This window comes from Oryza sativa, chromosome 2 (assembly GCF_034140825.1).
Source record: "Oryza sativa Japonica Group chromosome 2, ASM3414082v1".
Classification (NCBI taxonomy): Eukaryota; Viridiplantae; Streptophyta; class Magnoliopsida; order Poales; family Poaceae; genus Oryza; species Oryza sativa.
This window is the reverse complement of record NC_089036.1, coordinates 33,252,719-33,279,813: the sequence shown is the minus strand read 5'-3', so window position 1 is coordinate 33,279,813 and position 27,095 is coordinate 33,252,719. Positions and strand designations below refer to the sequence as shown.

General features: G+C 51.9%; 2 protein-coding genes across 2 annotated transcripts; both read left to right on the top strand.

Annotated features, from left to right (window-relative positions):
• Window positions 1-2,714: 2,714 nt before the first annotated feature.
• LOC107278083 (putative defensin-like protein 154) lies at window positions 2,715-4,688 on the top strand. Its single transcript, XM_026023480.2, has 3 exons — window positions 2,715-3,246; window positions 3,356-4,145; window positions 4,299-4,688. Exons 2-3 carry the CDS (start codon window positions 4,061-4,063, stop codon window positions 4,499-4,501), a joined length of 288 nt encoding a protein of 95 aa, XP_025879265.1. The 5' UTR covers window positions 2,715-3,246; window positions 3,356-4,060; the 3' UTR covers window positions 4,502-4,688.
• A 1,031-nt stretch (window positions 4,689-5,719) lies between these two features.
• LOC4330899 (uncharacterized) lies at window positions 5,720-7,863 on the top strand. Its single transcript, XM_066307165.1, has 2 exons — window positions 5,720-7,426; window positions 7,513-7,863. Exon 1 carries the CDS (start codon window positions 5,728-5,730, stop codon window positions 6,166-6,168), a length of 441 nt encoding a protein of 146 aa, XP_066163262.1. The 5' UTR covers window positions 5,720-5,727; the 3' UTR covers window positions 6,169-7,426; window positions 7,513-7,863.
• Window positions 7,864-27,095: the final 19,232 nt, after the last annotated feature.

Below are 27,095 nucleotides of genomic sequence, written 5' to 3'. Positions count from 1 at the left end.
ATACCCGAGAATTACAAGATATGTCCATATCGGACACGACTATTATCTCTAACAAACTCTAAGATACCATAAGTCTTTGCGGCAGACTTTTGCCCTAAGCATATCTCTAAGGAAATTACATAAAACATCCTAATTAATAGATACAATTGCCTTTTCAGGACTCTATGCACGTGCAGCAATCATCTTGAAGCATATCAACTCAAACCCAATGTTGGATACGAGTCATATTGCTGGAATCGGCTATATCACCTAACCCAGTCTGATTCAGATTTAGCCGATTCTAGTCGTAGCCGATCTCGATCCCATCTTCACCTCCGATGTTGATATTACCAAATTTGGTCGTTAACAACCACGAAATAGTGTATTTCGTGCAAAAGTCTTTATATAAAAGTTTTTATAAAAAACAAATTTATTTTTAAAGTTTATAACAATTAATATCGGATTAATCATACATGAGTGACTTATCTTGTTTTTGACTGCCACCGCAAATTTCGGTTGACAGGCAGAACGAGCGCAGCCTTTACTCCTACTACTTATCTCTTCGATGATTTATATTCCAAACGTTCTCCATGTCACGCGGTACATGCGCTTTCCATTCCTTGTGAAAATTGACGATAAGCACCGATACATCACCATTAGTTGATACTACTATACAACCCTTTAAAAAGATCAGCGCAAACGAATATACCATATCAATGCTAATTACTCCTGGGATTACACCGCGATTAATTCCTGCTATCCATATCCTATTTGAGTAAGTGATTCCAAAAATAAAACTGCAAACAACACTATAACCACCAAACAAAGCTAGCACCGTTAGCAGTAGCATCGATCAGCACAAGTGAAAAAAAAAAATCAACAGCGTCAGAGATGAAGGCCATCCACGCAGCACTGCTCATCCTGGCCATCGTCCTCGTCGCTTCATCATCATCACCACCAGGTACGCAATACTTGGCGCTAGCTTGTATCCATCTCTGGTTTTTTTTGGTGATCGAGGCTAGCTTGTGATCAGCTGCATGGTTGGGTTGAACGAAATGGCAGGTGGCGTGACGGCGCAGCTGGAAACCTGCACGGAGGTGATCAACCGGGAATACCCGACGTGCGACAGCGGCTTGTGCGTGGCGAACTGCCAGCGGCAGTACAGGGGCGGCATTGGCCAGTGCGTCGGCAACAAGTGCAAGTGCGACTACTCCTGCGCCTTCCTGCCGCCGCCGCCGCCACCGGCGACGGCGAGAAACTAACCGGTTGGTCGACGATGGGAAAGCACGGCGGCGCGTGTCACGTACTTAGCTTACAGAGGTTGAATCAGGATTAATATATTTACTCCTGTGTTTTAGTACAGGGTGACCCGCGCGTTGTCAGTATTGTTATGCTCGGAGAGGCGTTTGATGAACAAATAAATGAAAGAAAGGGTTCCCGTTCTCATGGTATACATCGGTTTGCATGGGAAAGCTAGTCGTTTCACCCCTCAAGTGGAAGGCCATTTGACCTCCTAAGTATTGGCTACAATAATTATATTTTCATAGTAACATACCTTTTTTTAATAATTAATATTAAACTTGACCTTTGCTTCAACTAAAGCTAAATCCACTTATTACAAAGTTTTTGGCTTGAAACTCAAACACGACAGAAATAAACAAAGGTACATGAAAAGATGACACAATCACACCAACCAAGAAAAATAACAACTTATTCAATGATTCGGAATTTCTCGTGCACGAAAAAGAAGGGATTTCACAATACGATTTCACTACATCCCCACCCTGCGCTGCTGACTACCCATCCCAGTGCGCCACCGCTCAGCCTTGTCGGCACCGGAAGCCGCCAATGGCTCTGGCATGCCCCTTCCAAGCATGCAATTCAACTCCTCCCTTCTACCCCTCTCTTGTTTGATTTTTTTTCTCCCATTCCAGCAATGTCCCGGTCCTTTCTCATCTCCGACGGCTAGCGCCACTAAATCCATCCCCTCCGCCAACCGTCACCTTCCATCCTCACGGCTCAAGCAGCACCCAAGTCACCTACCTGTCTCTGCACCCACTAAGATGTTTCCACCACCCCATCCATCCCTCTAAAGCCACCCTCCAAAACCCCTACCCTGCTCCACCATGGCACCAACTTCTAACCCTAAAACTATAAAACCTAGGTCCTCTGCTGGAGTTTTATCGTCCGAGGTCACCTCCACCGCTGTCAGGGGAAACTCGTCGCCACCGTGGTGGGTGAGTTACCCACTCCTTCTCACCCGAGCTCTAGGACGACTCCGTGACAATCCAAGAGCCATGGAGCATGTGAATGACAACTATGTCTTATATTAAAAAAACAAAGTAATACAATTGTATGCATGTCTCATTAGAAGCTCGACTTAGCCAACAAGATATTAAAGCATGCGGAAGGTTTTTCTAAGAATGTTTGACTCAAAAAGGGAAAAAGGGCCTATTTGATTCAACTTAATTGAGAATGAAACAATCACATGCCTATCAACGTCAGAACGTCATTTGAGCCAACTGCTCAATGAAGCAAGTTTATGAGAGTGGTGTCAAGTGTCGACTGTTACATTCAAGTAAGTTTTTTTTTTGAAGGAATCATAGATCAGGTGATGTTTATTGTCTTTTATAAGAGTGCATCTACACATATGTTGACAGAAAATCCCACCTCCTATCTTTCAAATTTTAGATCATTGGATATGCTTCAAGATTCGTGCAGACCCCTTAACCCTAACTCCTCTCCTCCTCCCCCATCCAGATCGCGCCGCCACCGCTACTCCTGTCTCTCGCACGCGATTCCCAGCCGCCACCGCCCTACCGCGCCGCTGCCCGCCTCGCCGGCTGGCCAGAGGGCGTCAACGGCGCCGGCGAGGCCCCTCGGCCAGCCTCCTCCCCCTCGTCCTTCCCCTCCTCCTCCCCCCTCCATCCTCCTCGAGCCGTCGGCGGCAAGATGCCCCCGCCACCAACGCCGGCCCACCGCCGTCCTCCAGCCCCGCGAATCCGGTGCCGCCGCCGGTGCCTCGCCGCCCACCGCCGGGCTGCCGCCTCCCCCGGCCATCCCTTTAAGCCCGGCGAACTCTTCCTTCTTCCCCCTCCCCCTCCCACCCTTCCCACCCCACCCCACCCCAGGACCCTAATTCTTCGCCGGAGTTTGGGTTGTCGCCGGCACCGGAAAAGAAGAGGAGTTCGTCGGAGTTGGAGAAGAAGCAGCTGGAGCACGAATTGCGAAACACATCCAGTGAACTAAAATTTGCAAGATTTAGAGGTAGGTTTTTTGTTGACTGAAGTGTAGCAATTCCTTTATTATTATCCATTTGGTGAATTAGTCCATGGCCAATGCTCCATCGTGTCACGTACCCCGGCACTCCTTGTAGGAATCAGGCCAAACAAGCAACGCCTTGTGTCCTTATGCAAGGAGACATGACTCTTCTACAAGAAAGGACGCAACACCCCGGAGCATGGCGCAGCTGCGAGATGAGGGTGCGGGTTGGGGCAGCGTGTCTAGGAGCTCATGGCTTGAGCTTGGTGTTGCGGTCCCCTCGTTCCAATCAGTACGTAGTACAAGATTGACCTCTCGCCCTAATCTCACTTCGTTATTTGGTAAGGCTAGAAATTACCTCTCTATGACTGTTGGGTTCTGGCTACTTGCATTATGGGCTATAACATCTTTAACATATGCTTTGGATTGACTATGACCCATCTAAACATTTTCCATGCCATACGGAGCATATGCGCTTTTTTTTTCTCGTGAAAATTGACAAATTAAAATGCACCGAAATATCACCTTTAATTGGTACTATTGATTAGGTACCAATTTGGTACAACCCTTAATACAAGGCCACTATATAATCCTAAAGATCAGCACAAACGAATATAGCAGTATCAATGCCAATTACTCCTGAAATTAAACCCGTTCCCGTTATCCATATCCATACAACTTACTGTAGTAAGTGATTCCAAAAATAATACGAACAACAACACTATAAACGCCACACTCCCATTCGGTACACCTAAAAGAAACAAAGCTGCAGCTAAGCACCGGTAGCAGTAGCAGAAGTCACAAGGAAAAAAAAAAGCCAATGGCGTCAGAGTCAGAGATGAAGGCCTTCCACGCAGCACTGCTCCTCCTCCTGGCCATGGTCCTCGTCGCATCATCTTCATCAGGTAGTACACAACACTCGGAGCTACTACTCTCTCTCTCTCTCTCTCTCTCTCTCTCTCTCTCTCTCTCTCTCTCTCTCTCTGGCTTGTGATCAGCTTGGTTTGAACCTTGAACGAAATCGCTTCAAAATTCAAAAAAATTGAACGAAATGGCAGGCGTGATGGCGGCCAAGATAGCGGGGCCCAAGTACTTCCAGGACACCTGCTCGGCGGTGTTGAACCCGGGCGCCCCGTCGTGCGACAGCGGCGAGTGCGCGACCAATTGCCCGCGGCAGTACAAAGGCGGCGTGGGCCAGTGCATCGGCACGCAGTGCAAGTGCGTCTACACCTGCGCTTCCCCGGCGCCGGCGAGCAACTAATAACCCGGCCGGCCGGCCGATCGATCGGTGGTCGATCGACGACGATGTGCAGTACTGTGTGCACAGGGGCCGATCATCACTCACGCGTCGATCAGGCTTAAATTTTACATACAGTGTGACGCGTGCGATTGTTAAATTTTGTGATGCCTGGAGAGATGTTGATGATTAAATAAAGAGACTATTTATATGGGATTGTCCTATTTTCAGCAGCGCTAAATAGAACGCTGTGTGAACCTCTCTCTGTTTTTTTTTTGGTGTGTGGGGGGGGGGGGGGTCTCATGTGCTTCATTACAGCGTTGGCCACGAGAGAGTTCAGTTGCTTTGTTTTTGCAGATTTTCTTTTAGAGTGAATTTAGTTAATATGGTCCTCAATTTAGTTCCTAACATTTTATATTATAAAAAAATCTTCAAAATTTATCATATAGCTCAATATTAGTCTCTAGATTCAACGAAAATGTGCGAAGTGAACTTAGTTCAACTGATTAGGTTGCTTGTGATAGAATCAATTTACCCTTGCATTTATGGCTAATTATTTTATCAGTGGTAGACGAGACGTTTATGTAGACTTCGTCAATCTCAAAATATACCGATCCAATTCAATGCTCGCATTTATATCTAATTATTTTTCAGTGGTAGACGATGCATTCATGGTGACTTTGTCAACCTTAGATATACCGATCCAATCCAGCCTTATGTTTGTACTGTGTTTTTTAATAAAAAAAACCAATGAAAATGCCACATCGGTATGCCGCATCTTCGTTGCAATCTTAATTCCTATTTTATCAATGATGTAACTATGTAACCTAAATTAAAAGAGCAATTCTATGGTTTTTGAGGAGATACCACGAGGTACTAAAAATCTAGTGTAAAATTTGGTACATCATGCTACCTTTGCTCAAATTAAAATTACGTAGAGTGAAGCAGAATTAATTCTCCCGAGGAAGGCTGTCAAAATTAGTCAAGCACATGAACAGTCAGCATGGCCGTGCATAAAGGATATTAGGTTAGGGCTGTCAAAATTATCATCGGCCTGCGGCCGGCCTAATCATTGATGGCCGCTGTTCCGAGCTCAGCCTGCGAGACAGAATCCGACCCGATAGAGGTTGGGTTGGGCCGGACTTTATATGTCCGTGTCCTCCGTTCCCCTTTCACCCAAATCTACAGATTGCTTTCGCAATTAAATCTGGTACTAATAGGTTTCGCCTTCCAAGTTCCAATAGAGAGCGATGGCGTGGATGACCCCAGATCCGTGGATAAGCCTCCTCGAGGAGGAGGAGGAGGCGTGCGTGAGCGTGAACAAGCGCCCCAAGGGGGAGGATACAGTGACGAGCGACGGCGAGGGCGAGGCGGCGTGCGCGAACAAGCGACTCAAGGTGGAGGCCACAGTGACGAGCGACGGCGCCGTGGTGCGCCAGCGCCATGAGGCCGCTGTGGCGGCGAGGGGCTATGGCGACAGGATGCCCCTCGTGCCGCAGCCCTTTTTGCGAGTCAGGCAGATTACCGAGATGCCGGACCGATACCGGTTCCTCGATCGCTTCACCGATGAGCAGCTCGCCACCATGCCCGAGAGCCTCCACGCAACTTTGGTGAGAATTGAGGGGGGCTTCAAGAAGAGTTGGGTTGAATCTGAGCTCAGGCGCATGGAGATGTACAAAAACGTAATTTGAGATTTGAGATCGTAGGTGGCAAAGCAGAGATCAAGCAGTAGCATGGAATTAATCCATTTGTGATCCTCGTATTGCGGTATCTTGCTCTGCAGTATATATTGCAAAATATATTTTGTGAAGGTGCACACTTTTGATTAAGCAAAAAAATTTGTTTAACCTTAAATCCTGCTAAGGTGGCTCAAGGTTATATAAAAATAATGGTTTGAGTTGTCTTTTTAGCACATTAGAAACTATACTCCCTCCATTCCATAATATAAGGCACAACCACTTTTCTTAGATGTTCTATAATATAAGTCATGCATGCAAGCATGCAATTAATTATGACATTTTCTCTATTAAATTATTACTATTTTAAATCCTTATATAATTCTATTAGATGCATGCATTATATTTATTAGAATGTTCCAAACTACAAGATGATAATAATTATTTCTTGGTCTTTGGATTAAGGGTGGTTATAACTTATATTTTGGAATGAAGGGAATAGTGAATTGGCGCATGGCATTTTCCAGTGACGAATGCTCAAGCAACCGGTGGGAAATTAGGATACTTCACTCTTGCCACTTTCTTTCAGCAGAAGCAGTGGCATTCCCTGTAGCTTTTAACAGCTACAGTTTCTTCTAAAATTATAGCTCCCACGATTATCCATAGTTAACCAGCTCCAAAGTCCAAACAGGACCGACATCTTTCTCAAGATTCCAAAGCCGGACGACTCCAGCATGAGTTAACCAGCTTGGCCCGACTCTGGACAAGGCATGGTCTGAATTGTATTCTGCCATCCTATGCCTATGACAAGTTAGGCCTTTTGAAGGTTCTTGCATGTAGTCTCTCCGGTACTAGCCTCGTTTAGGTATGGGCAAAAATTAATGCAAGACACATATATGAACCGGATAACCCTATCCATTGTTGGGAATTAGTAGTATATAATCACAGCCATCAAAGCTACCAAAAATAGATGATTTGTATTTAGAAGCATTATAATTCATATATAAGCCTATTGATTGTAATGTAATCCATATTAATCTGTTGTCTTTCTTGGAAGTGATTCTAAAAATAGAGCATCCCCATGGATCCACTATAAAATCATGGCATTTGCCATATAGATCAACAACGCATCTCATCTCATCACTCATCAGTGCGTTCGCGAAAAAATCACTCATCAGTCTTCCAATTCTAGCTTTCGACACCAACACCAAACAAAGGATGAGGACTGTTCAGTTGCTGCTGGTCGCCATTGCCCTCATGTCTCTATCATCAGGTAATTAAGCACCTTCTCTCGCCGTTGATTTCGCAAACATAGATCACGCAACTCCTAAGCAAGAAATCTATCGCTTGTATCTGCAGTGATGGTGGCGAGATCTGCAGACATATCTGCCTTAACCCCGAACTGTAGTTCAGTTATCCTGAATCCGGGCAAGGCATGCAGCGCCGCCAAATGCAACGCGGACTGCTCCAGGATGTACAAGGGCACCGGCACCTGCTTCGGTCCAGTTGGTTGTGACTGCGAGTACTGTCCGTCTGCCTCGGCACCAACCGCGACTGGATCAAAGAACTAGCTGGGCTATATTTGTGATGTAGAAATGATATGTGTACTCATTTGCTTCCATGGACATGGCAGCGATCGATGTGACGATGATGGTGTATCAGCAAATTCTTTTCTTAGCATGATATAATGATGGTGCAAAAGTTCAGTTATGTTTCTTGAGTTATGGCCCCAAAAATATTGACAATCAATACCATACTCATGATACTGATTTTTCTTAGAGAAGTACTCATGAATCATGATACTGATACGGATAGGTTTGAGCTTTTTTTAGGCAGTGGTTATGATTGGGCTTCAGGATGTGGGCTAATCTGGGCTTGCATCAAGTGGGCCTTGCTTCATTGGCTTGGGCCTTTGTTTGTGTTCTTTCTCAGTTGCAGTTCACGACACGTGTACAAACCACGGATTTTTTTTACAACTCGGCAAAGGTTAAAAACAGCAGAAGCACAGGGAACGTACGGTGCAATCGTCCACGGCAGGACAAAGAACCGACATCTAATTCGGCATTAACGATGGATCCATTGGCCACGGTCAGTTGTGTAGTGAGTAGCTAGATCGGCCTTGCAGCAGCAGGCTTCGCTGTGCGTACAGCCGTTGCCTGTCGCGCCCGGGAAACTGGGGTGCATGCCCAGTTGCCAAAACCCCGGCCGTCCCTACTCCCTCGTGATGCTTCTTGGAGTACTTCGCTGCTCCATTCAGGAAGCAGTGGTGTGCCAGCGTTGGACTAATTAAGCTCGATCGCTGACAGGCATCACCAACAACCATATCCTACTAGCTCTGAATTCCAGCGAGGTGCTCTAATGGCATGTTTGGGGGCAGTCAGAGAGAGGGATTTGTGTTATTGTGTCCTACGCGTTGCAGCTGCAAACCACGTGCTAGATCACTGACAGGTGGGCCAGCGTGTCTGGCGAGTTAGGCCCGAATCAAATCAGAGCAGAATTATCATCAAGTTGTTGCGAGATAAAAGTAACACAAGATGTGCACCTTTTTTATTTTTTTTTCTCCTGAAGATTCAGCCAGCCAGTGGTGTGAACAGCACAGACCCGACACAGGCTTTGCCACAAACAGGCACACATGCATGCATATATCTGAGAAAGAAGGAAAAAAACTTTGAGCTTAAGCCCTGAAAGGCTCCATTCTGGTTGCCCTCAGCTGCTGCAATCCTGATGTGATTTGCCTTCCCGGGACAGCGATCTCTCATTATTCCTCACCTTTTGCCCCCCCCCCCCCCCCCCCCCCCACTTGTGTGGACTCAGCCGCACAGCGACGTTGCCCCAAAACGCAAATGCGACTCTTCGGAGTCGTACGCCCGGCCGGCCCGATCGACTCCCTAGCTCGCCTCCCCCTCTGCAAGCGCTGTGCCTTTCAAGCCGGGGAAAATAAAAAACAACAACGCAACGTATGCCTCACGACGAGCCAACGAGACGGTGAAACCGACGAGAGCAGCGTGCGTTCGTTTTCCGTATCTCTCTCTGACGTTTACTCGCCATCGACGACGACGACGTACGCCCCCGGCGGCGCGCGCGGTGTAGTCCGAGAGGCCCGCGAAGCGCCACACATGCGCGGCACCGCGTACCACGGCTCGATCATGCAAACGCGACGACGGCGACGGCTGCGAGCTGCAGATCCAAGAAAGACAAGACTGAAATATACATGGTTTGCGTCCTAAATTCGTGCTCTCTTTAAGAAAAAAGGTTTGATAGATCCATCTGATTGACAGATCAAGCTAGTTGTTCTTTTCCTTTCTTTTCTCTCTTTTCTCAATTCTCTCCCATCTTTGGGAAAAGTGGGAACGTGACGAGAGAGGGTACACCAGCTGGTTAGTACTGGTGATGAAAGGATCAGGGTTTGTATGTTCCTAGACTGTCATATCAACGTCGGCTACAGGGGAATATATGTGTGTGGGTGTGACCAATGACGAAGTGGTAATGATCTGATTAGATCGATATGAGATGTTGTCCCCATGGGTGGTGTGGTTGGGCTAGAACCATCTCAACAGCAGTGACCTCCGCCGACTGTCCGTGCATCATGCAGGGGGATGGTATCCAATCAGTGAGATCGATCGAGTAGATTTTTTGGCGTTAATGAAGGCAACTAAACTCAGGATTACGCCAAGACACAAGCCACATCAAGCACCTAACCATGCATCAACAGATGCAGTACTTTCACATTATTGTTGGACCAGGGCCATGTTCTCGGAAGAGGAAGCTTGCATATGCATTAGCTAAGGTGTCGCTCTCATGCCGGCACTGGCAAATATTGTGCGCTGTGCGATAGTAGTCGATCGATCGGGACTCGGGCTACGAAGTTCTTATTGAATTAATTTTTCCAGATAAGCTAGGGACAAGGGACGATGCTGTTGCTTGCATGCATAGTGGTGAATTGGTGTGTCGTAGCATATATAGCATCCATGTACGTTGTCTGTATTTTAACTGTGTGTAAACATTTCCCATCTTACAACGTCAGATGCAGAATTTAATCAGGCAGTTTGATTTTCAGATCCTACAAACATGGAGCAGGAACATGTACAAGGCAGACACTGAATAAAGAACGGAGTGCAACTTCGCGCGTCATAAATTTCATTTGAGATTAAGAGCAATTTTAAAGTTTAATAGTATAGCCAACTACCAGTTTCAAATCATCTATAATCAATTTAATAGCCAATTCATACAATAGTTACATATAAATAACTACGCTATTAATAGTTGGTACCACCTGTCATACACACATTGCGTCATAGAGTCTGTGCTGCAGGTGACTACAAATCTGTAGCCCGCTAGTCATATCTCTCTATTTTTTTTCTTCTGGATATGTGTTTATAGCTGACTTGTAGTATGCTATTATATCTCCTCTAATTAAGGAAGAGACAATTGTGTTCTTACTCATGTTTTTTTAGTGCAATTGTGATTTTACCCTTACTTTTCAGACTTTGCGATTTGCCCTCACTTTTCTGAACTGAATAATCCATTTACCCCTAGATTGGATGTCCGTTCGGTGGTCCCAAATTAAGTGAGGTAAAGAAAACAGATAATTGACTAACAAAATATGAAAAATACTCTTCTAGCCCCACCTATTCAACCAAATCCACTTCCCACTCTCTCCCGCAAAAAAAAAATCCATTGCTCACTCGATCGTGGGTTGGAAACTGTGAACTATTTTTTCGTGGGACATATCCACTGATTAGGTGGGTTGCCTTATAATGGTCATAGATAGTATATATTCAAAACTCTTATTATATAAAACCTGTCATTGGAAATTATGAACTATTTTTTCATGTGTTATCCGCAGTACAATGGACATGTCTTTAGTTTTAATTCAAAAACTTAAAACTGAACTGAGATTATTTTACTACTAAAGTTTCACTTTAAACCAAATAATTTTATCACAGTTTGGACCACCACAAACAACTTGTTCCATACACACAAACCTCAAGTAAATCGGCTCTAGCACACCAATAAACTTCCCCATCTATACACTGGTCATATCTTTGATAGGCTTTGTTTTTATATTGAAGAGTTGGTGAATCAAAAAAAAAGGACAAAATTATTCAGTCCAAAGTAAAAAGAGATTGGTTTAAGATTGATCCAAAATAAAACTTTAATAATAAAATGCGCCTCAAACTTTAATATAAGTTTTTTTACAACTTGTAAAATTTGAGTTTGACATGTAGAGTGATATATCTCATATTGATATATCTTGTTTTATTTTTTTAACTATATAAATAATATGAAAAAAATGAGGAGATATCCCTTAGATAGTTAGATGATGAAAATCTTTCTCCTACATTCGGTTCTAAAATTATATAGAAGACCCTAGTGCAAAGCACTTGGACCCTATCCTCTCTTCGTTTGCGTCTTTTTGTGCTTGTTATGCATGTGTCGTTGCCTTTTGTGTGCCATGCATGATGCAATGAAACAGATGAAGCAAGTGACGAATGAATCGGGCATGCATGCAGAGGGTAGCGCTTACATTTGGGACCACGTTTAAATGATGCTCAGAGTGCTGTGCATGTCGTTTGAGATAGAAAAAAAAAAAGCTACTCCTCTACAGCCAGTGTATCATTGAATGGGCGTCATGGGCATGTTCAGCAAACGGCCTGATCTACTACTGATGTAGAGTACGACTACTGTGTACGAGTACTACAAGCCGGGGTCCCGGCCATGCACGGCTTTTCCTACCACCTACGGATTCCGGCAAAGGAATTGAATTCCGGGCCTTTGTGTACTGAAATCAAGGACGGGGTGTACAAACTTTGATCTGTGCGCGCTGTCGTTCTCATAAATTGCGTAGAGATAGCTTTCGAGACCGGTGAATGGGGATGCTGATGTACTGTACTCCCTGTCCGAGCAATGGTTATTTCGTATTCGTTGTGACCTGTGAAAGTAGATTAGAAAGGTTGTTTCACCTTTTTTTACATAGACATTCAGATTGTTGTAGCCTGTAACTGTACATAGTTTTACGTTTTTCTAATATCTTTCTGATTGATAGAAAATCGTATATATGGCATCTAGTATATGCTATTTTGATGGACCTTTTTCTTTTCAAACGAGAGCACTTTTTTGTACAAGATTTGCTAAGTTTTAACTCCTGGGAAATCGGTATCACTTCTCCACGAAGCAGTAACAAACAAGTGACATCTACAATGCACGTACCGTACCTAAAGTGCTTGGTAGTATAACTGCAGGCAGCCGTGCAAATAGCAACAAGTACAAAGAAACTAGAGAAAAGCTTAGGTCACCAGTTGCTGGAGCTGGTTCCACGTACAGGAACCTAACCGAACACACTACAGTTACACACTGGTACTAGTACGCAGTACTCCATTTTGAATAACGACTCGCGACGATCACGTCGAAATTCCAAACACATTAATTCACGGTAGTTCGCGGCCACATGCGAGCACGAGCAAGCGCAAAAACCAATTAATTAGCAAGCGCGCCCGCCCAGTACTACTGCTCATATGTTCTTCCCTTAATAAGCAAAGCATCCCCCACCCTATCCAACGTGCTGGACGCCTGGACTGCTGGTGGGTCGGGTGAATTTACGGCGTCTCACACGCAAATCCCACGTACTCCACGGCTCGCACCGGCATCTCACGCGAGAGCCACAAGCCCAACATCTCGCGGGACACGCGAGAGCGATCAGGCGCTCGCGGTGGTGGCGCAATCCGCGCATCTGTAGCGAAACGAGCCGGCCGGTGAACCTAACATTTGCATGGATGGATGGATGGATTTGCTGCGGCGCGCGGGTTGATGTGAGGGGTGTCCCCTACCAGCCGGAGCAGGGGTAGTAGGGGGGGAGGGGGCGCAACTCGTGCATGCACGGATGGAGCGGGTACGACGTCGTCGACCGCGGTGCAGTGCCGCGCGCGTACGTACGTAACTCCAGTACGTGCAGCTAGCTAGCGCGCTGGCTCCACCGCCGGCCGCAGCGTCTTTTGTCGTTGGATCGATCGACGCTGAAACGGTCGGACGACGACACGTTCTCCGGGTCACGGGGATTCATTCAAGGGAGCTAACGATGATGATGTTGAACTCCTGAGTTGTGAAGCAGGTAGCTAGCTAAGCTATAGCTCGACAGATGCGAGTTTGAATTGGGTATGAACTGTGGGGTGGGTGTACTATCTTGTCTCGAACGTGCCCGGCCGGGAGAGAATTTACATGAGCTAGCTGGAGTAGCAACTACTCTGATCCTACTATGTTTTCCGTACGTACATGCTGGCATTAAGGGATAAGACGTGATTGGTTACGGCGATGACAACCTGATCGAGTCTTCTCGGGAACAGAAACATATATGCTCCCCCGAAAACAACTTAATTAATTATACTAGTTCTTCGTTGTATATATATATATATATATATTCTGCATGCTCTGATACAGTAATTTTCAGATAAACAGAGCTTTCAGATCATCCAATTAATTCAATTTCTAGCGGCCTGTTGGAAAAAAAAGAGATCAGATCGATGTTTAAGTGACCAAACAGCGTAAAATCACAGAGTGTTTCATCTTGTTATTTGGACATTCCTGCCTCCCCTTAGACATAATTAGGGTGTGTTTAGTTCTACGCTAAAATTGAAAGTTTATGTATATAGAAAAGTTTTTTGATGTGATGAAAAAGTTAGAAGTTTGAAGAAAAAGTTAGGAACTAATCCTAGCCTTAGGGGTGCAATTTCAACAACGACAAGGGTACTCCAACCAGTTGTGGACAGTTATTGAAAGCAACTTTCTACCCCCACCGTTGTGGCTTCTATGGCTCTTCCCAACCAATCAAAGCAGACTAATTAAATATCTCCAGCTCTTGCTCACACCCATGGGTCATGTGAGCGGTACGAGTCCACTCCACACCCACCAGCTACTATTGCTCTTTCTAGTTGAATCTTGCTTGTTTGTGCATGCAGATTGATCTGAGCCTGAAGGGTGATGAGAGGAGGTGAGCCGATGACTAGCTGCGCCATATAGTAGGTGTGGTCCTAGGTTTGGAGGATTGGAGATCTCCTTCCCGACAGCAAGATCAGACCCATATTTATGCTTTGAGAAGAACACCACCAAAAAGCCTTTGGCAAAGCCTACCTCCTTCCCTATCTGCATTAACAGCTTGACACTGCCCCTGCAGTTGTCAGCATATGTGTGCATCTTCAGATCTTCTGTGCCAAAAAAATTTGCCGTCAACTATATATAGTAGTACTATTAGTGATCACCTCATGACCACGTATATATATATGGTAGAGACAGGTGAGAGATAGGAGGAGTATCTATCAGAGTAACAGTGTTAATTTATCTGGAATAAACTGGTGGATCCACAACGATTATCTTGTAGTGGCAACGTGTTAAATCGTGCTCCAGTTTAGTACTATCTGCATGGTGTGCATGTCGGTTTCTTCAGGGATTCTGATCTTCTTTCGGTTTGCCTTTTCACTAAGAAAATGTATTATATTTCTGATGCTTGTTGATGCATAGATCTATGAGGCAATGGGATTGATGGCACACGAAAAGAAGGAAAAGGACACATCCTGATTACTGCGTTCAAGGTTTAATTGGGCTGTGGCTAGCTGCATGTTTGGTCCCAAGCGGCAGCATCCAAAGTCTCATCCAAAAGCTAAAGGGGACAGGGAGCTCCATCAATAGAGCTGGAATTTGATGATTGTTTTGGAGTACCGTCTCTAGCTTACTTTAAGTGGAGAGACTTTGGCATATGATGTGATGCAGACAAGTGCTCAAAAAAGCAGAGCACCCTCATTAATCAACAGCAAGCAACACATGACCCAAGCAACAAGAGTTCAGCCTGAAAATACTATGGGGGTGTTTGGGAACTAGGGACTAAATTTAGTCCCTCTTACAAAAACATAAGTCCCTACCATAGGGACTTATATTTTTGTGAGAGGGACTAAAGTTTAGCTCCACTTTAGTCCCTCCAACCAAACACCACCTATGACAGGCCGGTTAGATAATCAGGAATATATACTCTGTAGATTGAGCCTCCCTCGGTTGCAGCTTGGATTTTTGTGCTCCAGGATCTAGTACTTTTGTTGTGCACAAGTAACCCAAAACGCGGGAATTGAACCATAGAGTGACACAGAAAGCTTTTAATTAGGTCAGTATGCTGTTCCTTCTTTTGCTTTCTTAAGGTATCTAGTCTGTTAAGAGCCAGTTTCGACTTTCTCAGTTGGGCCAAACGACTTTCAGTTGACATGTCCAACACTAGTAGTACCGGTCTTGTACGGCAACTTCTGAAATTCCATCAAACGGCAAATCTTTTACACGAGACCAATTCAGAGACATACCGATACATAAACCAGGCATGATAATTAAGCTAACTATATATACTTAGTAACTATGTACAATTAAGCACCCAGCCATATATAAAGAAGATGAAAAGAAAAGAAAAAGTTATGACAGTTATTTGCCGGACTCCGCGGCGACTACAAGAGCAAATACTATGATAGACGTAAATGCCACCTTTAATTTTATCCATATTATTCATTAATAAACTAAAAGGCAACATATACAATATGTCACTTCCAACACACAAATGTCAATCATCTAATACTCACACATCTTTTTTTAAGTTTGTGTGGAGGTTACCTCTTAATTTAGAAGTAGCTCATAATCTCTCTCCTCACTTCTGTCCTTCACCTCATCACTCTATCCAATGTGACATTTTTAGAGGCAGCATATGAAGCATTATGGGGGAAAATTTATTAATCCCTCGAGAGGATATTCATTCGTTTTGTACATATCATCTAAATAGTCATAAAAAAATTGAAACAAAATGCTAAGATATAGATTAACATGAAATGTATCACTCCACAAACATACAGGTTAAAATTCAACTTCTATAAGTTATAACAAATATAGCTGCGAATGTAAATTACTATTACTATTTTTATTTTTTCTTTTTGTTGCAACTTGTAAAAGTGAAATTTAACCTTTTCATATTAATCTATGTGTCGGTGACATGGGACCGGGAGTATCATGACTTAGAGACTTGAGGCAGACACGATCACCCACGTGGCCTAACCCCCTCGGGGGGGGGGGGTCGGGCCCGAGGGTGATACGGCCGCCCTTCTCTTTGTCTCCCCGAGGGGTCGGACCACTCCCGTCTCGGCCCCGAGGGCCGAGGCGCCCCGACCCCTTGTGGGTTTTGCGCCGCGTATATTGGGTAGGTGAGCATAGCGGGGCTCACCTAACCACATTTATTGCGGTTTGGACGAGCGCGTCACGCCGCATGTAACGCAGTGCAGCGCGCTTGTTTATCTGGTCAGTGATCAGTCACAGACCGATCAGATCGTGGGTTAGGTGGCGACAGGCGGTCTGACGCACGCCTCGCCCCATCCCGTCAGGATGAGAGCCTCCAAGCACTCATCCCTAGCCGGAGCCGGCGTGTTAGCTCCTGGAGATGGCACGTTGGTCCCGGTCAGATATATGCCAGGCTTCATCCTAACCATTACAGGCAAGATATTGTATGAAGAAGGGCGAACATGCAGATTGTTAAACTGACACGTGGTGGACAAGAATGACCGATTTGTGACCGGTCTGACAATGGTCATGTCGTCAGCAGACAGCCATGTTCCCACGTCGCGCCTGCTTCCGACGGAAGTGGAGGTAGGTATGGGCCGTCCCATCAGAAGGTCATTCGGACGGCAGCCATACAAATCTCCGTCCATTAATGAAGAGGAGTCAAGTTGGAGGGAAGAGAGGATGAGTCCCCACACAAAAGAAAGAGAGGGAGAGATGGTGCATGTGGTATCCCCTTGAGATATAAAAGGAGGACCTTGCCCACTTAGAAAAAAAAAGAAAAGGAGAAAAACGATCCCAGAACGATCGGGGGCTGGCTCGCACTTTGTAGCTTCTTCATACACAGATCCACCAAAACACAGGAGTAGGGTATTACGCTTCTCAGCGGCCCGAACCTGTATACATCGCCCGTGTCTTGTGTGTTTCCACTCCCGCGAACCCTCCACACACAGACTAGGAGCTTAGAATCTCACCCAGGGCCCCCGGCCGAACCGGCAAAGGGGGGCCTGCGCGGTCTCCCGGTGAGGAGCCCCACGCTCCGTCATCTGGCGCGCCAGGTAGGGGGCTCTGCGTGTGTTTTTCTAAGCTCTCGCATTCTTTCGTGTGCGCCAAGCTTTTCCTGTTCAGCCCAATGGCCGAACAAGCAAAGGCGCACAACCTCTCTCCGAGTGTTAGCGGTGACGACGGGGAGCCGAACCCACGCCGTCGAGCTCGTACTCCACCGCCCCCTCCACGCCAAAGTCCTAGGCAGGAGGAGGCGCTCGAGAGGGTCGAAGGATCCGCGACTTCGACATCCACGGGTGATGGGGAAGGGCGGCGAGATGGGGAGCGTCGCCTCCTTGTCTACGGCGACGGCAGCACGCCCCAGGGCGCGCTCCTACGTCACCCGCCCATTGTCCCTGACCCGGAGTCTCCAGCCCAACGTTGGTTGGACGACGTGGCCAACTTGGTCATGACGGCACGGCAGCGCCTAGGTGCTGGTGGGCGGTCCTCCGCCACCAAGACCTCTGGCGCTGCTACCACCGGCTCCGTGTCGTCAAGGCGGAGGGCGCGGCGAGCGGCGGCTGTTGCTCGCCATTCAGCCGCCACTCCTTCGTCAGCGCCTCCGACCCAGGAAGATCTGCGTGGGGGGCCGGATGCCCGCATCAGTATCGAGCGCCGGCGTAATGGCCGACGTGCTGCCCACGCAACGGAGGGCGCCTCCTCGTCCGGAGTGTCACATCAACACGGACGCGGGGATCAGCCCTCCGTGCCCCCGGTTGGTGGTGTCGGCTGTAGAGCCTTTGTGGCGAGCCTTCGGAACGTCCGTTGGCCCCCAAGGTTCCGGCCCACATCGCCGAAAAATATGACGGGAGCGTCAACCCCGCCGAGTTTCTCCAGGTCTACACGACCGGGATCGAGGCCGCCAGGGGTGACGACAGGGTCATGGCGAATTTCTTTCCCATGGCCCTGAAGGGACAGGCACGGGGTTGGCTAATGAACTTGCCACCCGCGTCCGTCCACTCTTGGGAGGATTTGTGCCAACAGTTCACCATGAACTTTCAAGGCACATATCCGCGCCCAGGTGAAGAAGCGGACTTACATGCAGTCCAGCGAAGGGATGATGAGTCACTTCGCTCCTACATTCAGCGGTTCTGTCAAGTCCGCAACACCATACCATGCATCCCTGCACACGCGGTGATCTACGCGTTCAGGGGGGTGTGCGGCACAACCGCATGCTCGAAAAGATCGCCTCCAAAGAGCCCCAGACTACCGCGGAGCTTTTTCAGCTCGCGGACCGAGTGGCTCGTAAGGAAGAGGCATGGACCTGGAACCCCTCCGGTTCCGGTGTGGCAGCTTCGGCCGCCCCCGGATCCGCTGCTCGGACAGGGCGGCGTGACAGGAGGAGGAAGAAGAGGTCAGCCCATTCTGACGACGAGGGTCATGTCCTCGCCGTCGAGGGCGCTCCGTGGGCCACCCGAAAGGGGAGGCCTGCGAGCGACCAAAAGAAGGAGGCCGGCGCTCTCAGTAGGGAGCGCCCAACCGGCATGTGGTGCATCGTCCACAACACCTCCCTTCATGACCTCGCGGACTGCCGCGCAGTCAAAAGTTTGGCTGAGCGGACGAGGAAGTGGGAGGAGGAGAGGAGGCAGGAGCGCCGAGAGGGCAAGTCCCCGGCGGTTCCTTCCGGCAATCGGCGAAGTGAGGCCAAGCAGAAGGCCCCCGCCGAGGACATCGATGACGGCGATGATGACCTAGGTTTCCAAGAGCCTGGGGCCACCATTGCCACTGTCGATGGGGGAGCGTGTGCTCACGTTTCTCGCCGGAGCCTCAAGGCCATGAAGCGAGAGCTTCTGGCCGCGGCCCCTACTCATGAGGCGACGCGCCGGGGGCGGTGGTCGGAGGTTGCCCTCACCTTCGACCAGACCGACCACCCACCGTGCGTTGCCCGGGGAGGACAGATCGCAATGGTGGTTTCCCCCACTGTTTGCAACGTGAAGCTGGGGCGTGTCCTCATTGATGGGGGAGCAGCCCTCAACATCCTTTCCCCCGCAGCCTTTGACGCTATCAAGGCCCCGGGGATGGTGCTCCGGCCGTCCCAGCCGATTATCGGTGTGACGCCGGGTCACACTTGGCCGCTAGGTCATATCGACCTCCCGGTTACCTTCGGTGGATCCGCCAACTTCCGCACGGAGCGGGTGAACTTTGATGTGGCGGACCTCAGTCTGCCCTACAACGCGGTCCTAGGGAGGCCCGCGTTGGTGAAGTTCATGGCGGCAGTCCACTACGCCTACCTCCAGATGAAGATGCCGGGCCCCGGTGGCCCCATCTCTGTCCATGGCGACCTCAAAGTCGCGCTTGCTTGTATGGAGCAGCGCGCGGACCACCTCGCCGCCGCGTCCAAGCCCAAGGGAGGCGACGAGAGGCTTGGCACCTCCGCCCCCGCCGTCCCGAGGCAGCGGATAGTCACATGCGACGAGGTCCCGGTCAAGGAGGTTGCCCTGGGCGACGGCCCGTCCAAGACCACACGGATCGGTGGTCTTCTGGACGGCAAATAGGAAGACGCGCTCGTCTCTTTCCTGTGGGCAAACGCTGACGTCTTCGCATGGAGACCGGCGGATATGCCCGGGGTCCCCAGGGAGGTGATTGAGCACCGTCTCGCAGTGCGGTCGGGCGCAAGGCCGGTCCGGCAGAAAGTACGGCGGCAGGCCCCGGAACGTCAAGCCTTCATCCGCGAGGAGGTGGCGCGACTTCTGGAGGCCGGATTCATCCGCGAGGTCATCCATCCGGAGTGGCTGGCGAACCCGGTGGTCGTTCCCAAGGCGAACGGCAAGCTTCGGATGTGCATCGACTACACCGACCTTAACAAGGCATGTCCTAAGGACCCTTACCCCCTGCCTCGCATAGATCAGATTGTCGACTCCACAGCGGGGTGCGACCTTTTGTGTTTTCTAGATGCATACTCTGGTTACCATCAGATTCGCATGGCTAGGGAGGATGAGGAAAAAACTGCATTCATTACCCCCATAGGAACTTATTGTTATACGACAATGCCCTTCGAGTTAAAGAATGCAGGTCCTACTTTTCAACGTACTACTCGAATTTCTTTAGGTAGCCAAATAGGACGTAATGTTGAGGCTTATGTCGATGACTTGGTTGTAAAGACGCGCAACCAAGAGACCTTACTCTCGGATCTAGCAGAAACTTTTGAGAGTCTCCGCTCCGCCCGCATAAAACTGAACCCCGATAAGTGCGTGTTCGGTGTACCTGCGGGCAAGCTTCTCGGGTTTTTGGTCTCTGCCCGAGGCATCGAGGCCAACCCCGAGAAGATACGAGCTATAGAGCGGATGCGCCCCCCCAGCAAACTTAGGGATGTGCAATGCGTCACCGGTTGCATGGCCGCCCTAAGTCGGTTCATATCGAGGCTGGGAGAGAAGGCTCTACCCTTATTTAAGCTCCTCAAACGCTCCGGGCCGTTTACTTGGACGGAGGAAGCTGAACGTGCCCTCACTCAGTTGAAGGCGTATCTCAGCTCTCCCCCAGTTCTGGTCGCCCCGGAGCCAAATGAACCCTTGCTACTCTACTTAGCGGCGACCCCGCAAGTGGTTAGTGTGGCGTTGGTTGTGGAGCGCGATGAGGACAATCCTCATTCCGCGCACCCCCACCCTGTGCTGGCTTGGCCCGGGAGAGAGCCGGGAGGAGAGGCCCCCGAGCCGAACGGTGGCCCAAGGCCCCCGACGACCGGAGCAGGCCCTCTGCCCGCTTGTCAGACGGTGCCAGGTGCCCCCGACCCCCAGGATGGCCCGAGGGCCACTGCGGGAAGGCCGCACCTATCGCCCTCTGACCCCGAGGCTAACCCTGTGCCGACTCGACCCGGGAGAGAGCAGGGAGAAGAGGCCCCCGAGCCGAACGGTGGCCTAAGGCCCCTGACCACCGGAGTTGGCCCTTTGCCCGCTTGTCCGACGACGCCAGGAGCCCCCGACCCCCAGGACGGCCCCGAGGCCACTGTGGGAAGGCCGCCCCTGTCGTCCTCCGACCCCGAGGTCGTCGGCACAGAGGACGAGTGCACCCCGTGAGGCCGCTTGGACAAAGAGCACCCCAGGGATGTGGCCCCTAGCGAAGAGGATCGGCCCCACCGAAAGGTGCAGCGGCCCGTCTACTTTGTTAGTGAGGCCCTCCGGGACGCCAAGACCCGATACCCTCAGGCCCAGAAGATGCTTTACGCTATTCTGATGGCTTCGAGGAAACTGCGCCATTATTTCCAGGCACATCGGGTCACGGTGGTTACGTCTTACCCCCTCGGCCAAATCTTGCATAATCGAGAGGGAACTGGACGGGTGGTGAAATGGGCAATCGAACTTTCTGAGTTTGATTTGCACTTTGAACCACGCCACGCTATCAAGAGCCAGGCCCTCGCCGATTTTGTGGCAGAGTGGACCCCAGCTCCCGAGCCCGTCTCAGTCCCCGAGGCCAGCTCGGGCCCCTCGCAGCTGCCTCACACCGCCCACTGGGTGATGCAGTTCAACGGCTCCCTGTCTCTTCAGGGCGCCGGTGCGGGGGTCACGTTGACCTCGCCGAGCGGAGAGGTCCTCAGATATTTGGTTCGCTTTGACTTTCGGGCGACCAATAATATGGCAGAGTACGAGGGACTCCTTGCGGGACTCAGGGTGGCAGCTGGACTGGGGATCCGCCGCCTCCTGGTGTTAGGCGACTCCCAGCTGGTCGTTAACCAGGTCTGTAAGGAGTACCGGTGCTCTGACCCGCAGATGGACGCTTACGTGCGCCAAGTACGGCGTATGGAGCGCCATTTTGACGGGATAGAGCTTCGGCACGTGCCCAGACGGGATAACACGGTTGCCGACGAACTCTCACGGCTCGCTTCCTCGCGAGCCCAAACCCCACCGGGCGCCTTTGAAGAAAGGCTTGCCCAGCCGTCGGCGCGACCCGACCCCTTAGGGGAGACGGACGCGCCTGACAGGCCCCCGATGCCCGTCGGAGTCCAGGCCTCGGGACCCGAGGGGAGCGCTCCCAGCTCCCTTAGATTGATTGCTTGGATCGCTGAGATCCAAGCATACCTCACAGATAAGACTCTACCCGAGGACCGCGAAGGGAGTGAACGCGTCCAACGCATCTCCAAACGCTACGTGCTGGTAGAAGGGACCCTCTATCGGCGCGCGGCTAACGGAATCCTCCTGAAGTGCATTCCTCGGGAACAAGGCGTCGAGCTTCTTGCCGATATCCATGAAGGCGAATGCGGAGCCCACTCCGCCTTGCGCACCTTGGTTGGCAAAGCCTCTCGTCAAGGTTTCTATTGGCCAACAGCTCTCAATGATGCAGTCGACCTGGTCCGGCGATGCAGAGCGTGTCAATTCCACGCCAAGCAAATCCATCAGCCGGCCTAGGCCCTGCAGATCATACCACTTTCATGGCCATTTGCTGTCTGGGGGCTCGATATCCTGGGACCGTTTAGGCGGGCCCCGGGCGGGTTTGAGTATCTGTATGTCGCGATCGACAAGTTCACTAAGTGGCCCGAGGCTTATCCGGTCGTCAAGATCAATAAGCACTCCGCACTTAAATTCATTAAGGGCATCACAGCCCGGTTTGGAGTGCCTAACCGTATTATTACGGATAACGGCACCCAATTCACTAGTGAACTTTTCGGCGATTACTGCGAAGACATGGGCATCAAGCTCTGCTTCGCCTCACCTGCCCACCCCAGAAGCAACGGCCAAGTGGAGCGCGCCAATGCGGAAATCCTCAGAGGCCTTAAAACCAAGACCTTCAACATCCTCGAGAAGCACGGCGATTCGTGGATCGAGGAGTTGCCAGCGGTGCTCTGGGCGAACCGAACCACGCCAAGCCGAGCAACCGGGGAAACGCCTTTCTTCCTCGTCTACGGCGCGGAAGCGGTTCTCCCATCCGAGCTCACCCTGAGGTCCCCTCGGGCCACCATGTACTGCGAGGCTGATGAAGATCAGCTTCGCAGAGATGACCTCGACTACTTGGAAGAGCGAAGGCGGCGCGCGGCCCTCCGAGCCGCGCGCTACCAGCAGAGCCTGCGGCGCTACCATCAGCGCCACGTCCGGGCCCGAGCACTCTGCGTCGACGACCTCGTCCTGCGCCGCGTCCAAACGCGTGCTGGATTGAGCAAGCTCTCACCAATGTGGGAGGGTCTGTATCGAGTGATCGGCGTCCCCCGGCCGGGCTCCGTTCGGCTGGCCACGGGCGACGGCACAGAGTTGCCTAACCCGTGGAACATCGAACACCTTCGTCGCTTCTACCCCTAAAGGGGGATCGGGTGTCAGGTTTCGGGCTCTGGCCAACCCCGCACCCCCCTCGGGCGTGCAGGGCTGGCCGGGGGCTACCACATATGCAGATTCTTATTTCTCTTATATCTGTATTTCAATAAAAGCATTTTCGATTTCCTAAAGGCTGTATATGTGCTGTTGTTTCCTTTTGAAGGATCTTGACTTGAAATAGGTCACTCGTATTCAATCCTGCCCTCGGGGGCTCGGGTCGGCTAAAATCGCCAAACGGGGCCCAGAACCGAGCCGTGCCCCGGGGCGTGGTGAACTCCGGGGGGGAATCGGCAAAAACCCACAATCGGGTCACCCATAACCCTCGGTCACCACGCTCCCGGCCTAGCCAGTCTCGACATGTGGATCTCCCCAGGCACTAGCCCCGACCCGAGCCATTTGAGGACTAGGACCTGGGCACGAGCCCTTGCTCAAGCCAAGACACAAAAGAACCGCGGCACAGGCATCCTCGTCTCATACACACAACAAATAGAATTGACACAAAAAAATTTCCTCTTTATTTGATTGCATATTAAATTAGTCTATACAAGAAGGGGGCCCGAAGGCCTCGGAAGAAGAAAAGAAGAAACTATTTAAAGATTGGCGGGGGCCTGGGGGCTCACTCCGATGCGCCCGGGTCGCCAGCCTCGTCGCCACTGTCGCCCACTCCGCCGTCATCGTCCTCCTCGTCGGAGTTGAGGGCGAACGCGAGCCGAGGGGCCGAACCCTCGAAGCTGTGGACGATATGGTCGGCGGCGTCCCGGACCTGCGCGCGCGCGCCATCCTCGGTCCCGGGAGGGAACTCGTCCAGCGCCGTCCATGGGGAGAAATCGGGATCCCTGGCTTGGTAACTCGCCAGTACGAGCTCCACCGCTCCTCGGGCGAGGTCCCTCGAGGATGACTTAATCGTCCTCTCGAGCTCCTCGGGGAGCTGTTGGAGAGTCCCGGCTATCTCCGAGAGGCGCTGGGCGAGGCCCCCCTGGTTGGCGGCGTACTTCGCAGTCCGCCCGCCCCAGAGGCCCGCCTGCCGGCCGGCACGGTCTAGACGGGAGACGGCGTCCCGAAGCATGCCGGGCCCTACCTCGCCTGCCAAGCGGAGGGCCTCGACCTCCCCGGCGGACGAGTCTAGCGCGCCCTGCAGATCGGCGATGGTGTGTTCGGCAGCTGCGAGGCGGGCGGTTAAGTCGCTTTCGCCCGCGGCCGCCCCGCCACTGCGCGCCCTCGCGTCCAGCTCCTTCTCCCGCGCCTCGAGCTCAGCGGCCCGCTGGTTCAGCGCGGCCCTCTCGGCGCGGGCATCTTCCAGATTACGGCGCGCCTGCTCCTCCCGCACTGCCTCGCGGAGGGACAGGCTGTCCGCCAGCCGTTGCGCCGCGGCCACGGCCTCCTCGAGAGCTCGCTCCCGCTCGGTGAGCGCGTCCTCGCGGAGGCGGAGCGCGGACTCCTCTTCGGCGCAGGCGGCCTCGTGCGCAGTCAGCGTTGCCTCCCGGATGGCAACGGCGGCCTCGCGATCCGCCAAGTCCCTCTCCACGGCGCAGGCACGCTCTTCCAGCGCCATGGCACGGGCCTCAAGGGCTTCTTCGCGCCGCCGGGATGCCACCTCGGTCTCCGCCGCCCGCCGTTCTCGGGCAGCGGCAGCGTCAAGGACCCCCCGGGCGGCGTCGAGCTTCTTCCCTAGCTCCGCCTCCCAGCTCCCGTATTGAAGGCGGAGGGTGTCCTGCGCCTCGTTCATCACGGTGGTGGCGATGAGGGCAGCCCCCCGCTCCTCCTCCACCTCCTTGGCGATCTCCCCCAGCACCTTCCGACGGGCTTCGAGCTCTGAGACGTGCCGGCGGTGTGCCTTGCGGCCCACCTCCACCATGGCCTCCACCGAGCGACACCCCTCTTCGACACATGCCCATGCGGCGTCGAGCTCCACCCGCTCTGCTTGCAAGGCCTCCATCTGGGCACTTAACCCGTCCAACACCGTGGTGTTTGCGACGGCCAAGGCCTGCAGAAGGGGTTCTGCGCTCAGTGGAGCAACGGAAGGCGTGGGGAAGAGCCGCCTCGAAGAGGATGCCGCGCGGCTTGGCCCGCCGATGGACGTGCCGGACTCGGGGATGTCCCCCGGACCTGGTTTGTCCTGAGCGTCGCACGAGGGAGTGGGCCCAAGCGATGCGCCCGCGGCCTCGTCGCGAGCTGCTTCGGAAGTCGTCGTCGCCTCGGCCTGGCGAAGTCTGGCCTCCTCCCGAGCGGCTTCTTCAGCTTGGCGAGCTCGGACGGCCACCTGAGCAGCTTCCTCGGCTTCTCGAAGGCGATCCGCGGCCTCTTGCCGGTCAGTTTCACAGGTCGCCTCGGAGGATGTCGTCGCCTCGGCCTGGCGAAGTCTGGCCTCCTCCCGAGCGGCTTCTTCAGCTTGGCGAGCTCGGACGGCCACCTGGGCGGCCTCCTCGGCTTCCCGTAGGCGATCCACGGCTTCTCGCCGGTCAGATTCCCGCCTCCGAGCCTCTGTGGTCGCCGGGTCCTCGGCCTCAGACTGGCCGGACTTGGAATGGCGGGAGGGACGCGACGGGATCTCGCTGAAACAGAAGAAAGACCAGAAGACAAACAAGATGGATGAGTGAAAACTCGCGTTGAGGGAATGAATACGGCCACGATGGGCGTGGGACGAACCTGCGAGGGGGTCGGTTAAACGACCACCTTGGAGGGGAAATAAGGTTTCCCCGGGATGGTTCTGTCCCCCCCATCTTGCGGAGCCGTTTCTTCTTCCGCTCCCCCTCGGGCTGCGACGTCGGCGTGGCCCCCTCCGGGCGCCTGCTGCTGGCACGCGCCGCCCCGCCCCCTCGGGGAGGAGACGGGGGAGGGGTTCCTTCCTGCTTCCTCTTCCCCCGGGCGTCGGCAGGGCGGCCGCTCCCCGGGCCCCCGTCGCGGGGCCCAGAAGCACGACCCCCTCCCGGGGTAGATTGTTCCCCCCTGCGGCTCCCGCCCGTGCCATCGTGGCCTCGAGGAGCCCGCTCCTCCGACACCCCTACCGCCTGCATGATGGTCAGGATGTTGGCGCGATCTGGATCGCTGCAGAGGGGGAGGACTCCTTGAGGAATGAGGGATGCCTCCACGGAGCTGAGATTCAGCACCCGTTGGACCACTATCTTGAAGTCCTCAGGAGCCCAGTCCCATTTGACCCCCCGGTGGGTCCTCATACAGTCCTCGGACCCGGTGTACTCCCAGGCGCCCCGGGCGCGCCGCTGGAGTGGCGCGATCCGGCGACGAAGATAGTCGCCGAACACCATGGCCCCTGTGAGCCCCTGGGATCGCAGGCCCGCCAGGCGGTCGAGGACGGCGTCGTAGCCATCTCCCAGATCTATCGGCGCCCGCCAGTTGGAGGCCTGCGCTGGAGGCTGGCTCGGAAGTCGGAGGCGCGCTTCGTCGGCGAGGGGGGTGTAGAACCAGTCGCTCTTCCAGTCATCCCACTTCTTGCGGAAGACGCAGGGAATGTAGCGGTTCAGCACCGGCCCCCGCGGCTGGAAGTAGCAACCACCAATCACTGACGGCGGCGACACCGGCTGTACGGTGAAGAACCACCGGAACAGCCGAAGAGATGGGCGCACCCCGATGAACATC

Excerpts from the sequence above, each read along its gene's own strand:
- LOC107278083 (XM_026023480.2), top strand. The coding sequence starts at position 4,061 with ATGGCGTCAGAGTCAGAGATGAAGGCCTTCCACGCAGCACTGCTCCTC. Across the intron at positions 4,146-4,298 it reads CGTCGCATCATCTTCATCAG|GCGTGATGGCGGCCAAGATA; the intron begins GTAGTACACAAC and ends ACGAAATGGCAG.
- LOC4330899 (XM_066307165.1), top strand. The coding sequence starts at position 5,728 with ATGGCGTGGATGACCCCAGATCCGTGGATAAGCCTCCTCGAGGAGGAG.